General features: G+C 38.2%; 2 protein-coding genes across 3 annotated transcripts in view; both read left to right on the forward strand.

Moving 5' to 3' along the window:
* The first annotated feature begins 564 nt into the window (after window positions 1-564).
* Window positions 565-14688, forward strand: part of dhrsx (dehydrogenase/reductase (SDR family) X-linked) — a 16950-nt gene continuing 2826 nt past the window's right edge. The window contains exons 1-6 of the mRNA XM_035677662.1: window positions 565-730; window positions 6692-6799; window positions 8084-8152; window positions 11806-11907; window positions 12000-12207; window positions 14044-14251. Coding sequence (XP_035533555.1) covers window positions 628-730; window positions 6692-6799; window positions 8084-8152; window positions 11806-11907; window positions 12000-12207; window positions 14044-14251 — 798 coding nt within the window. The 5' untranslated portion in view covers window positions 565-627. The remainder of the gene's footprint in view (window positions 731-6691; window positions 6800-8083; window positions 8153-11805; window positions 11908-11999; window positions 12208-14043; window positions 14252-14688) is intronic.
* Window positions 594-6233, forward strand: LOC118339868 (zinc finger BED domain-containing protein 1-like). 2 transcript variants are annotated; one of them, XM_035677660.1, is made up of 2 exons: window positions 594-730; window positions 2946-6233. In XM_035677660.1, the coding sequence occupies exon 2, from the start codon at window positions 2994-2996 to the stop codon at window positions 5043-5045; it is 2052 nt and encodes a 683-aa protein (XP_035533553.1). In that variant the 5' UTR covers window positions 594-730; window positions 2946-2993; the 3' UTR covers window positions 5046-6233. The 2 variants fall into 2 exon arrangements, with proteins under 2 accessions (XP_035533553.1, XP_035533552.1); XM_035677659.1 differs by lacking the exon at window positions 594-730 and adding an exon at window positions 1139-1259.

A 14688-nucleotide genomic window follows, 5' to 3' on the forward strand; every position in this document is an offset into this window, starting at 1 on the left:
TGTCTACAGAAGAAAACAGAAAGCCTAAAAAGACGACTGGGACATGATGGTGTTGTCTGTCTCAGCTGCAGTTAAATCTAAAGGTCCAGTTGTAGTTTTTTGGGGGTATTTTAAGTACAATGGCACTAATATGCAGTAATATGAAACTACAACAACTCCCCATGTTCTTCTTTGTTTCTTTCTTTCTTTCTTTCTTTCTTTCTCTTTTGGAAATCCTATTGGATTTTTTGACTTATAACCCCTGATTTATAACCTTTTGGGGACTTTTATTTTTCAGAGGTAAAACATGATTCTTCACAGCATAGTGATCTTTTACATTTTGTAATCTCCATTGTGCAAATGAAATGAGTTTATAGTTTCCCTTCCACCAGGTTTACAACAATTATTAGAAACTACACGCAGTTATACAAGCCTACTATTCAATACAATGCAGTCATGAAATGTACTAGGTTAAAACGAAAAAAACAAAAAATAAGCTTTGCCTTTGTAACAGTTAATCATGTGACGGAATTTACTTGGGGGGGCGGAACCACGGACAGTACTAATCCCACGCAGGCTGCGCGCCGGACTCATTACCGTGCAGCACTGTCAGACTCGGAAGCTGTTCGTTTGGTCGGAAACAGAGGGATGATCTGGTTGCTGTCAGTGTTGGTGCCTCTTCTGAGGCTGTACTTATGCGGAATTAAAGTTCTTATCTATCAGATGTTCAACAGATCTTTTACGCTACCAGGTCAGGTCGACTTTTATTTTCTTAATGTCTTTTACAGTGTGCTAAGCTGTATTCTTCAAAGGTCTTATCTCCCAGTGTTTAACTTACAGTACGTGTGTTTGCATGCCCAACTCCGTTAAAAAATGTTTCCAAAAAAAAATCTTGAAGAACATGGTTGAACTTAAGTTAAGGCTTTTTGTTAACGGTTTCTTAAGCATGCATCTGATACGTAAAGTACGTAAAGTTTACATTTGAGGAGTGGTTCCCTCTATATTTCTTCCAACAAAATAATGACAGTTAGGCTTGTGAAGCAAATCTGAAAAATACGACGGTAGTGTAAAGAAATGCAGCCGGTTGAATGAACTGTGTACGGAATTAAATAGAAGAGCAACTATTGACAGCCAAATACTTTATGGTTGTAGCTAGACATGGCGGCGTTAAATTGGCGATATTCTGAACGGAGTTTGGTCACATTGACGATAAGAGTTCACAGCCTGTCCCAGCGCTGTTTTGCCAGCTACAGTGACAGTTGATGGACACATTTTTACAAGTAAGTAGTCAGTGTAACTTTGAGTCCCAAGTGTGTCTAATATTGTATGTGTCTGCTAGAGTAATGCTGTTTTTATTAGTGCACATACATTTAAACTAGAACCAGCCTGTGACCTTTATACTACATGCTGTGCCCAGTTAACTTCATGTGCTTTTAAAATCCACTCTTTGAGGAAAATACAGCTGAATGTTAAAAAAAAGTTAGCTACATTTATCATGGTTACTCAAACATCTCTGTGAGGATTCACTCCCCTCTGGCCTCTACTGCAAATGTCTAGATTGAAACTGTGTAGCTTTTTCAGGAATAAGGCATAGCTGTATCCATATGCATTTTGTAGAAGAAAAATTGCATTTAAACGTGAGGGTAAAAATATCTTGCGTCACCCACAACAGGCTAGTCCATTCCAGGTGCAATTCTGGTAAGTATTAAAGAATCTGTGTAAGTAAGTAAGTTGTAGTTAATCTTTTTATCTGGAGAACAGCAGCAGTCTGTAGCCATAAAAATACTGTGTGACCCTGGTAAAACGATACGGTTTAAAAAATACAATCACAACATCAATAATGATATTTTCTGATATCGCAATATGGTAGGGATGGACGATAATTATCAGGGTCGACACTGGGCAATGTTTATTATTCAGATTTTTTAATAATTTTTTTTATCAATTTTAATTAATTTCAAAAGCTAAAGGTTATGAACATCTTTTTAAAATACAAAAATGTAAAATTATAGTGATGACAGTGTTTATAAAGTGTTTAATTTAAATTTTAAACCCATAAACCAAAAGGTAATTTGTGTTAAAGCATTTGACGGTAGACTGAGAAATCACTAATGCTTTTCATTTTAAGACAAAGAGGTGATTGTGTCTACAGGCAAGCCTTGAGATTTATACTCTTGTAATCCCACAAAGAATGCGGGCAGTTGATTATGCAGAGTGCAGATAAAAAGGTGATTTCCTAAATTCTTGGTATTTACAAGCAATATCCCACACCGTGACAAAAAGATACAGCCTGACTGAAAAAGTCCAGCTTTAGAACTGGGCTGCTCTTTCTTTTTTGTGTGTGTTTTTTTTTTTAGGAAAGTGTGTCGGCGGTTATTTTAACCACATATCCAAAATGCAAATGAAGGTTTATGTCTATTATCATCCTCCACTACATTGTGAAACATTGAGTGCACAAATACGTGGAGTAGGTCAAAGTTGAAGCAGGAAGTAGCTATGTAAGATATCAGATTTACTGCCCTAGAGGACCAGTGTGTAGCATCTAGCGGTGAGATTGCAGATTGCAATCAACTAAAAACCCCATGTATGAAACAAGCAAAAAATGTGAAAGGCCCTATCTAGAACCAGTGTTGGGTTTGTCCATTCTAGGCTGCTGTAGAAACATGGCAATTCAACGTGGCAGACTCCATTGAAAAGGAGTTGCTCCCTCTGTAGATTAAAAACTGCTCATTCTAAGGTAACAGAAACACAACAGTTCTTATTTTCAGGCGATCAAACACTAATTAACATACCTATAAAAAAAATATATTCTGTTTCTGCCAATAGATCCTAAATGTTACACACTGGACCTTTTAACCTGATCTGGTTTTATGTGTGCATGTTCGTAGTTGAAAGATTCCCATCTCCACAAATGCTATAATGTTTTTATCAACATCTTCAAATGTTTATTTCACTATTCTTGTTAGGTACTCATAAATGAAGGCATCCAAGTGGATTGCTTACTGAAGGAACCAATGGAGGGTAAAAGTTCAGGACCTTCATGTTCTGGCCTCAATCTGGTCGCACACCCACGGGCAAAAAGCAAAGTCTGGAAGTACTTTGGCTTTGACACAGATGCAGATGGCTGCATATTGCACTGGAAACGGATATACTGCCGCGTATGTATGAGTCAAATAGCTTACTCCGGAAACACCTCCAATCTGTCGTACCACCTTGAAAAGAACCACCCTGTAGAGTTCAGTGAGTTTGTGAAGAGCAACACAGATCAGATGCGCGAGGCGTTCGCCACAGCATTCTCCAGGATAAAAACCGAGCCTTCAGGTATACATGCTCAGCAACAGTCCCAGGACACAAACTTAAGGCAGAGCTTAGACTATGAAAACAGACGACACAATGATCTGACTGCTGCTGTCATCAACTTCATCTGCGAGGGGTTGTACCCTGTGTCTGTAGTTGAAGAACCTACTTTCAAGACCTTAATGAGTACGGTTGATCCTGGGTATTCTCCACCAAGCAAAAGCGACCTGGCAGTTAAAATGCTTCCTCAGATGTATTGCCGTAGTCGAGACATCGTCTTTAGTGAGCTTGCTGGGGTTGTGAACTGTGGTGTTACAACGGACCTTTGGCAAAGCCAAACCCAGAATAGAACATACATTTCACTCTCTATGCATTCAGTTAATTACTACAGTACAACTGGCTTCTCCATGACCAACAAATGCCTTAAAACCTTTGAAGTACAAGAGGACAACACAGCAGAGAACATCACCAGAGCGATGTATGAAGCCTTTGTTGAATGGGGAATAACTCATAAAGTCAGCGGTGCCACCACAAATGGTTCAGTAGACATTGTCAAAGCATGCTCGCTCCTGGAATTATCAGTGGAAATGCCCTGCCTGGGGCATACCATCAATCGGGCAATGGATGAAGCCTTTCAGCTGCCGAGAGTCGACAGCTTTTTGGGATGTTGCCGCAAACTTGTTGACCATTTCAGAGAACCGGCAACGTATCTGCTGAGAGAAAAACAGAAGCAGCATGGCCTAGCTCAGTGTGCACTCATCACAGACAGGGGTAGGTCTTGGTTGGCAACATTGGCAATGTTACAAAGACTGAAAGAGCAACAGGTTGCTGTAACTGCAACACTAGTGGAGGGTTCCAGCAGCCATCATTTCAGCTTCGATGGTCCTGACTGGGCCTTGCTGGAGGGCTTGATTGATGTCCTCCAACCTTTTAAAGTTGTGGCCAACATGATAAGTTCTTGCAGGTACCCAACCATTAGCATGGTTAGGCCTGTGCTTCATATGCTGTTGAACACCACCCTCAAGATCAAGGAAGGAGACCTTAAGGAGATCAGCATGACCAAAGAGGTCATCTCAAAGGTCCTATCAAGCACCTATTCACAGAATTCACAATTATCGCAAGAAATTTCAACATTCCTCAATATTTCCACCTTCCTGGATCCTCGGTACAAGAAGTTGCCTTTCTTGTCCACTCAGGAACGCTCTAAAGTTGAGAATTACATCATTGAGGAGGCAAAAGCAATTCTTGAGAAGCAGATTGCAGACCGACCATGCCTAGATGATTTCTCCTTGGTATCTGATGAGCCACCTAGCAAAAAGCAGACACCCCTAAGGGAATCTTCAGCCAGCAGCGTAACCCAAGACAACCCTTTGGCCGCGATATTTTGCCAGTCTGATGCAGACCAGAGCCAGGAGGAGCTACATGCACAGGTGGTAGAGGAGCTGAGCAACTACAAATCTCAAAGAGTCCTAGGTCTAAATGAAGACCCTTTACTTTGGTGGTCAAGTCATGCACCCTTGTTCCCCACCCTCCTCAAGGTACTGCAAAAGTACTGGTGTGTTCCTGCCACAAGTGTACCTTGTCACAGGCTGTTCAGCTCCTCTGGGACTGTTCTGTGTGGGAAAAGGAACCGTATAGCTCCAACTTTAGTAGATCAGCAGGTCTTCTTGTACGAGAACTCGCGTAGCTACTATGAGCCTGAACCCTGTGAGGATGATTTGGACAATGTTTGGGAAGGAAACTATTGTCTGGGTCAGCCACTTGAATGACCGTGTGCTTAAAGTCAAATCATTCTGTGCATTGTGTGTGGCCTACGTGACAGACTTGCTGAAGCATTGAAAAATATTTATCAGTGTATCAGTCACTAGTATGAAAATGTAATGGGCCTGTTATTAATGTAATTAAGTTTTGGCCTATAATCAATATGAAAATAGTTTTTTGCGCCATGGCCTTTTACAAGAATTGTCAATTTTTTTAGGGGGTTAAAATGCTTATTTGCGTTTTCTCTGAGAGTGACATCAGGAGATTGTTCTCAAACAGGTATATTAACTACAGAGCTAAAGCCAGGATATGTTTAGCGTAGCTAGCACAAAGACTGTAAGCAGGAGAAACTGCTAGTGTCCATCTTTATATTTTTAATTATACCTGCCAACACCTGCATTTCATTGTGTGTAACATTGAGTATGTTAGCATGCTGATGTTAGCATTTAGCTTAAATCACTCTTAAGCCCCGAATACACTCCCAAACGGACGTGTACATGGACAGCTGCAGAAACCATGTCTGCATAGTAGCTGTACTGTAAAATTTAAAACAATAGCCCAAGCTTTTATTTGCTTCAATCACTTGACCTGCCTTTATTTGCCCCCAGAGACCAGGTTTTATTTGTCAAAACATGTAGCCACGCAAGGCTAGTAAAGGGGCTCGCATCTAATTGGGACCCTGCTTTTAATTGTTTTAGGGTATATACTATTTTCTGGGGTCTGTTTGGAAGATCGTTTTCTCATCTCAGTCACAGAAAGAAAAAACGTAGGAGTGTATTAAAGCCTATAAGTCAAATAACTTTTTTTATACATTTTATTTTAGTTATTGCACAAATGAGAGAAAATTATATGATGTCAACTGCTATGGTTGATGCTTATATTGGATCCAACAAATCTGTAATCAAAACCCGAAAGAATTATAGTAAATATATAGAATAATAATATGTTGCATCTACTCAGTATGCTGTAAACTCTGTTGTTTCTTTTTGGCCTTTTTGTTGCACTTTTAATTGTTTGGGGGTTTTTTTGTTCATTTTGTTTGGGATGTATTTTGTAAATACCTACAATATATGTATATTGTAGCATTAACAACAATGGACAAGTTTTAAAAATGTCTTGCTCTGTAGAACACTGGCACATATACATTATGATGTAAAACAACTTTATGAAAGTAAAGATTTTGTTTTCAATATTTACCTGACTGTCCAATTTTATTGCAACATTGATGCACATTTATAAATACAACTGTTTATCTTCAACAGGGGCAACAGATTCTATTGTAATTGATTCTTGTCTTAATTACAGATTAGCCCTTTAGTCCACATAGATTACCCTTCCGTTTCGTCTGTCAGTCAGTTGGCTGTCAATCTGGATTGATTGCAGTTCCATTCTGTTGCTTCAAATTCTGTGTGGCAGCATCTTGTCTGACACATGAACTGCTGAAAAGAAAACAAATTCTTAGAGTCCCTCTTCCCTGCAAGGTCAGGAACTGGATCAATGAGACTCAGTGAAGGGCAAGGACAGTGACGCAATTACATTTAACCCTACCTGTTATTTACACAGGACAGATTCTAATCATATTGACACTGATCAAAAAATAATAATACTGGAAATGAAAGATTGTTCTCATGTGGTCCCCTCTCTCCTCCCACAGTCTTACCCAAGCAAAATGGAAGGGTTGCCATTGTGACTGGGGGTACCAGAGGAATGGGTTTTGAGACAGCGAGACACCTGGCAAGTCTGGGCATGCATGTTATCATAGGTAGGCTACTGTCCAATCATATGCCTTTAGCCAGATTATAAATACCCTGCTTCTCCCTGCAAGTTAATGCATCTCTGTGCAGTCCAGCTTTAATGTGTCATTTTCTTCTCTTTACTTCCTTAACTTTTTACTTTAAATAAATAAGGCAGCTGCTGTCTAAGAAGAGACCGGTTATGCGCCATAATTGACCCTTCCTCCCCTTTTTGCCTTGTGCTCCGCCATAGTCAGAATCCTAGATAACGTTCTCCTTTTCTGTACTTGGATATACTATTCTATGTTGAAAAGAGAACCAAATTTTGAAGATTATTAAAAGATGAAAACGATATGTCACATTTTAAGTCAGCTAATGTTAGCAAATTTTAGCTAACTAACAATTTGTGTAAATAAGCTAGGTAGTTAACTAGCGTCTTCCTAACTTTAGCTTCAGATGAATAAACTAGCTTAAACTTGATGTAGATTAGCTGGTTAGCTAGCGTTTACTAACATTAGCTAATTTATTATGCGACTATATCGGTTTTATCTTTGAATTTCAACCTAGATGAGCCTAGCACGTTGACTGAGGTTTGCTCAACTGTTACTGGAACACAGAACAAAAAGGGGCGGGATTTAGGAAGGGTTGATTGTGTATAATTATTATTTATTTTAAGACTTGCGTAACAACATAGGGGCCAAATTTGTGCTGTCCTCTTTTCAAAGTTCTGTTTTTGGGCATTGTGAACTTAGCTTATGATGCACATGTTCATGATTGGTGGCTAATTTAAGCTACAGCCTGATCATCACATTGTGTGTACGTTTAGATTTGTGGTTTATATCCTAATATTGGACACAGTGTTTTTGATTTAGTGTATCAAAGATTTAATATTTTTCATTCAAATTGGTGCACATTGTTTGAAATATTTAACAGACCTACGAGTGAAAGATCCACCAGTAGCCTTTGGAGGATCTGTTGCTTTGCACCGTATTATATTAATTCCATTGAACTGACTCACTGAATTAATGATCTTACATTTTAATCAAACAGCAGGAACCATCCCCTGCAGTCAGATGCTCTGTGATTACATGTTCTTTGTTTTGTTCTGTAGTCAAAGTGATTTAAAAATAAAGCTTAGATGATGTTCTATGTATGACAATGATATTGATCATTTTAAGGATACATGAATACTTGCAAAGAGAGATGTCATGAGCTTTAGCCAGTCTTGTTGAGTCAGTGCAGGCAGTAGGGCTGAGTTGAAGTATCTGCTGGACATCTGCCCACCAAGCCTCTCTGATTTCCATCATCTTCAGCTGGGAACGAAAAAGAAGAGGGTACAGCAGCCGTCAGGATGATTCAAGAAGAAGGCAGCAAGGGGAAAGGTAATCATCTGTCTCGACCTCAATTTGTCTTCAGTCACATCTGTCATTTAAGTCAAGTTAAGACATTGTGTAGAAAGTCATTTGTAATCATTAATTTTGTTGCAGTTAAATTTTAGAAAATTAGCCACAAAATCTTTCTGTTATCACTTTAAATTAAACCGATCTAATATCAACAAATAAAAATAATAATGCTTTTATATTTTGCAGGGCAGGTTTTATATGAAACAAACTTTTTGCTGCACACTCTCCTCATAGGATAGCCAAATTGTTCTCTGAAATTATCAGTCATGTCAGCGACAGCGGTGTGTAAATTGTATACTGAGACGTGTGCCAGCTTTTCAGCAACATCTTGTGGATAAAGATGTGTATGTGTGTGCGTGCACATCACGTGTGACCTCCAGATGGTTTTAACTTGTTACGATTGGCACCGTGCAGCTTCCAGCTGGCATTCTGGCACAGTCACCACAGCAGGACGCTCCTGAGCAGCAGCTGCCAGTTGACGTGACAGATCTGTAGAAGGCAAAATGTTACTCCCTCTGTGTGTAGGTTAGAGGGGTATAAGTCTTGATTATGGGTTGCAAGAAATTATTGCATGGATACTTTCGGTCTACTAATGAAGGTGCATATATCAGAGTTCATAGAATAGCCCATCATGAGGGACATTTTTTTCTGTGGCTTACCAAGACCTAATTATATGGCAGCTTGTAGATGCCAAAAAAATGGACCAGTATCAATTTATAACTTGAGGTTTATTGTTATAACAAGATGTTTTTCACATTATTAAGACATACAAAGTTATCACGTTACAAGAAGAAACTTCTTGATTTTGTGATATACAATTAATCTTGTTATAATATTATATATATATATATTGTATTCTAAATATATAGATACATTTAACTTAAAATTGTAATTTATTGTTATAACATGAAATGTTTCATATTATGATAACTTATATTGTTATAACAAGAAATATCTTTACGTTATAATGTGATCCTGGTCCTATTTTCTTTTTCTTGCCGTGACATGATATAAAAAATAACAAATAAATAGTTATAGGCAATGTAATCAGATCCTTAATGTGAGTCATTAACAAGACTATGAAACCTTTAAAGAAGAACTAGCACATTCTTCCTTTCACAAATGAAATGTTAAATCCACAAGCAATAAAACAAACTGCTGCTCAATTGCCACTTTACTTGGTCTGCTATGACTAGTAGTTTAGTGGCTAATGTTAGATATTGCTGTGGTACTGACATAAGTCAAGACAAGAGTCTGATCACTGACTTGAAGACTAGTCTTTACCTGTACTATTGTTACATTACAGTTTAGCAAGTTAAATATAAATATCGCAATGGTTTTATCTCAAAAATAGCATAGGCCATGACCACAGCGTATTTCAACAGGACAGGAATCTCGCTTCAAATAAAAGTGGTAAATACAGTGTAATTTTTAAATTTCATTTAAAATTTTGATTTAAATTAAAAAAGTATACAAATATACAAAAGTGAATGTAGACAATTGCATTATCATATATTATTGGATTACAGCTTGTCGTGACAGAGGTAAAACTTTAACCTTTAATCTTTAATCTATAACAATGGGCAATATTTTAGAAAATGTGCAAAGTAACTACTAACGATGGTACAGCCATCAATATAAATGTAGTGGAGTAAAAAAGTTAAAATATTTGTTTTGACAAAAATTCTTAGTGTCAATGGGACCTTCGGCTTGAAGAGTTAAGCACCATAACATGGTAATATTTAAAGGGACAGTGCACCCCAAAATTAAAAATAGATGTGTTTTTTGTAAATAGCACTACAGGTAAGAGGAAACTGGCCCTTTAGTAGAGTGCAAGTACCCCAAAATTGTACTTAAGTTAAAACACCAGGATGAAAACGTGTCTCAGAGAAATGTGTGGTTCATTATAAATGAATATGTAATGTGAAATGACTCCGAAACACAAGGGTTTGGGTTGTTGTTGTTTTTTTTTGGTTGAAGTGATTTATTCTGAGAAGACATCAAATTAGTTTTGTTTACTTTTGTACTTATAACATAGCTCTTCCCCGGGGTGTCTGTAGAGAGCTGACCTATTTCCTTTCAATCTAAAAAACTAATCAGAAAATACTCACTTTGTACAAACTGCACTGATGTCAACCCAAGGGCCAATGACTGAACAGCACTGATGAAAGCAGCTTTAAATGGGACTCATGAAGGCGGCCAGGTGTTCATAACCTGATTGAAGTGATGTAGAGGCAAGAACATTTTCAAATCTTCCAGTGGAGTGAATTTCATCCTAAACACAGGAGAGTGCTGCACAAATAGGCCAATCTAATGACCGCCATCATATCATCAATACACAAAGAGCTCTTTGTTTCAGTCCGACTGTGTGTGGGAAACAGTGCTAATTAGACTTACTGATTTTCTGAAGGCCTTTTCATGTGCTTCTTTACATGGACATGCTGTAGCACGACCTTACTTCAAACCCTACTTTTACCCTCTCTTCTGAGGCATCTCAATTAGTGTAATGCAGAATACGCTGCAATGGGGGAGTTTAATTGATTTAATTAGGTGCTTGAGCAGTTAGCTCGGAAAAGCCACAAGCAGTGGCAAGTGACTCATGAATAACATGCCTGCAGTTGCTAAGAAATAAGACTGTACCAGGGTTTAGAGAGCTGTACAGAGCTTTAATCCTGCATTCAATGTAGACCTCCAAATCTGTTCTGTCTGAAATAATATTCTTAATAATATTCTTTTGTAGCACTTAAAGGTTCTATATACAAAATTCACTTTCCACTGGATGTTGCACTAGCATCTCAGACCAAAACAATGGGACAATAACAAAATAAAACTCAACAAACCGTCTTTCCAACAATCACCAACGCTCAAAATAAACCTTAATTTACAGAGTTAGATGTAAAAATATACGTCAACATTTATGCAATGATAAACTAACTGCGCCTGTCAAAATACATCCACTTAAAGTGCTTGTTTTTTTTCATTGTTATTCTTAATGTATTATGGAAAGGATCCCAGCAGAGATAGACCTTTGTTTAACCAGAAACAGCGATAATATCGCTATCACTCACCACCAGACTCGATAGACAAAAATGCTAATTTTAATCTTGCATTTCATTGTAATATTATAACTTAATTCAACAGGGACAGAAACAATCGCTAATATAGCTTTGTTAGTCTTTCCAACAATCATCAATGTTGATTTGGTCAAAATTAACATTTAATTCACTAATTTAGATATTATTCTAAAATATTCATGAAAAGGGCTCTAATGGCTGCAGCATAAGCCAACTACGCCTGTCAAAATACATGCCACGGACAGGCTCAGATTTATGTTCTAAGTGTAAATAAATAAATAGTTAAGTTAAATAAATAAACCTTTAGTTTAACCAGAAAAGGCCATAATATCGCTCGCCACCAGACTCCATTGACAAAAACTGTCATTTCAGCTTGAAAATCATTGTAATATCATTCAAAGTTGACAGAAACAAAAATAAACTCACCAAAACAATCTTTATTATTCTTTCCACTCTTCCTACAATCCCCAACTTTGGTTTGGTTGAAATAAATCCTTAATTCATTGAACAGCTCTCAACTCTCTGGAATCTGTGCTAACATAATTTTTCTGTTGACAGCTGAGTTCTTCTTCGTGGACCTGACTTCGCTGAAGTCTGTGCGACACTTTGCTCAAACATTCAAAAGCAGAGGTCTTCCCCTAAATGTTCTGGTTAACAATGGTAGGCTGCTTTGATTGTCTCTGTAAATGCATGAAAAGTCATACTTGTGTTATAGTTTTAAAATGTCTCTATCTTCTATCATTCTCATGTAGCTGGAACCATGCTGGTTCCTGAGAGATGTACAGAGGAAGGCTTTGAGCTCCACTTTGTGCTCAACTACCTTGGCCATTTCCTGCTGACCAACCTGCTGCTGGACGTGCTGAAGAGTTCGGGTAAACATGGCTGCTGCTCCAGAATCATCAACATGTCCTCTGCTACACACTACGCAGGAGTTATCCACATGGATGACCTAAACAGGAAGTAAGAGAAATCCATAAACTGTTGTTCTCTAGGTCACTAGGCAGCGTCACAAACACTTCCCATCAGCCTCAGCTGTACTTTGAACTGTACGGATTAGCAAATGCCAGTATGCGAACACACTAAACTAAATGCGTGTTAGCATTGTCATTGTAAGCCTGTTAGCATGCTGATCATTAGCTCAAAGCATCATTATGGCTAAGAACAGCCTCACAGAGCTGCTAACATGGATGTAGTGTGTTAGCCGGTTTTAATCTGTCTCCCAACATTAAAGAAATACAAGATTGAATGAAGATTTTAGTCCTTGAGTGTGGAAAAGGCTTTGAAACAACACTCAAATGAACATGGACATAAAATATTAAAGCTGTAGTAGGTAACTTTTAGAAAAGTAACTTTCTGTCATATTTGCTGAAACTTTCACTATAGCCGGACAGTATGAGAAAGATAATCCATAAACAAATTCTCAAATTCAACAAATCAGTTCCTCTGGCTCCTCCTAGCACTCCTAATGGTATTTGTAAGAATCCACGGGCCTGAACAAAAGCAACCAATCAGAGCCAAACTGATTATCCGTCTCATGTACTACTGTCAGGATATAGTGAACGTTTTCAGAAAATAGGACAAAAAAAAATTCTAAAAATAGTAATTGGACAGTAGACTAAATAATCGGAATATGAGAACTCCAAATAAAACCTTTTAAGGACTTGAGCTTGACCAGTATTTGAATTTGGCCCTGTGTAGCTAACTTGCTAATCCAGCATGACACAAGATAATGCTACATCCTTTTGCTTGCAGTACATGGTTGTGTTACAGTGAAAGCTAAGGTAAAGAAGAAGGTTTTATTCTTATTTTTAGAATCAGTCTGTGTGTTTTGGAAAAGCAGACCTGCTCAGTTTGTACATATCTGCTAAGTGCAGACATCCATCATCTGAGGTCAGAGCGTGCTCTCCTGTAGTTGAATATCCTGCAGTTATTGGTTTTCATAGCAATATTGCCTCATAGATAGCACAAAGAGGAACACAGTGAAGTCCTTCCTCAAGGGCATCACAGTGGAGCAGCTCGCCTGCACTTTGAGATCTGATCGATGGCATTGTCTCATCTCAGGAAATGAGTGGATGTTGTCTTTGCTGTGTGTGTGGAAACAATGTGAGGGGAACACAAGGAGGCAGGCTGGTTTAGGTATTTAAGCTTCAGAACTGAATAGAAAAAAAAATTTTCAGTGGAGACATGAAAGCCGAGAACGGCCATGCTTTTTTTAAAATTCAGTTATCTCGAGTTAATTTTTTTCCATTATCCAACGATAATCAATTCGTTAACACAAGAACTACTTTTTATCAGAGATCAGGAGTGCCATGGAATTCCCAAACATTTCCATGCCAAGGCCCCACAAATAGCATTAGGTAATGGCCGAAGCCCCCCTTTTGCAAGATGTCATTAAAAATCCATTGACAATACGACTTTTGAACCAGACTCTCATTTCTCTCAAGTTCTCCATAATTATCCTGTGATCTTGAGAAAAGTTTTCTTGTGATTATCTTTAAATTAATTTATTATTAAGATAAATTAACTCTTATATTCAGATAACGGCATTGTCTTCCATATAGTCCTTTGCACTAAATACTACATAGTACAGGCAACATATCAGTAGCTATAATGTTCAAAATTCCAAACTATTCCACACTTGGTATCAGCCTCCAAACCATCATAGTGAACCCACAGCTGAGAACTATAATCAACTGTGATAGCTCAGGGCGAAGCTGGCAGAGCTCATTTCAATGACAGCATGATTTCAAAATTAATCTGCACACTCTCGTCCACTCCCCCTCCCCCCTTCTCCAGGATAAGCTACAGTTCCCATGGTGCCTACTCCCAAAGCAAACTGGCTCTGGTCCTCTTCACCTACTACCTGCAGGAACAGCTGGCGGCCGGTGGCTTCCCAGTGACCGTAAACGCCGTGGACCCTGGCATGGTGGACACGGCGCTGTACGACAACCTGTGGAGCCTCGCACAGGCACTGAAGAAACCAGTGGCCAAGATACTGTTCAGGGTACATATTTACACTTCAGTTAATTTACAATGAGCATAAAGAGAGAATATAAAATTATATATTTTTCACGATGTAGACGTTTTGCAAATTGTGCAAAAATTCTCATTAATTGAAAGAATTTGATACATCAACCAGCCTTTATCTATCCTATAATGTGATTTGTGAAGATGACTTGTTACTTACTGCCTGCCTGATAAGTATGTAAGTAAATATTTATTAATACAGCTCTTTTCAACAAAAGACTCAAATAGTTTCACAATAAAAGTACTTTGAACAAAATATGAAACAGTTCCAAACAGTCGCATAAAGACTGAAAGTAAAAAAGGGCCAACAACAGACCTTTGAGGCACTCCAAAACACAATAGGCCAATATCTCAGCATTCCGTCTATTTCTGTGAAGAAAACAAAATTAAATTGTTTGCTTAGATAGAATGTAT

The sequence above is a fragment of the Morone saxatilis genome, unplaced genomic scaffold (assembly GCF_004916995.1).
Source record: "Morone saxatilis isolate NCDOM2014 unplaced genomic scaffold, NCSU_SB_2.0 Contig6, whole genome shotgun sequence".
NCBI lineage: Eukaryota > Metazoa > Chordata > Actinopteri > Moronidae > Morone > Morone saxatilis.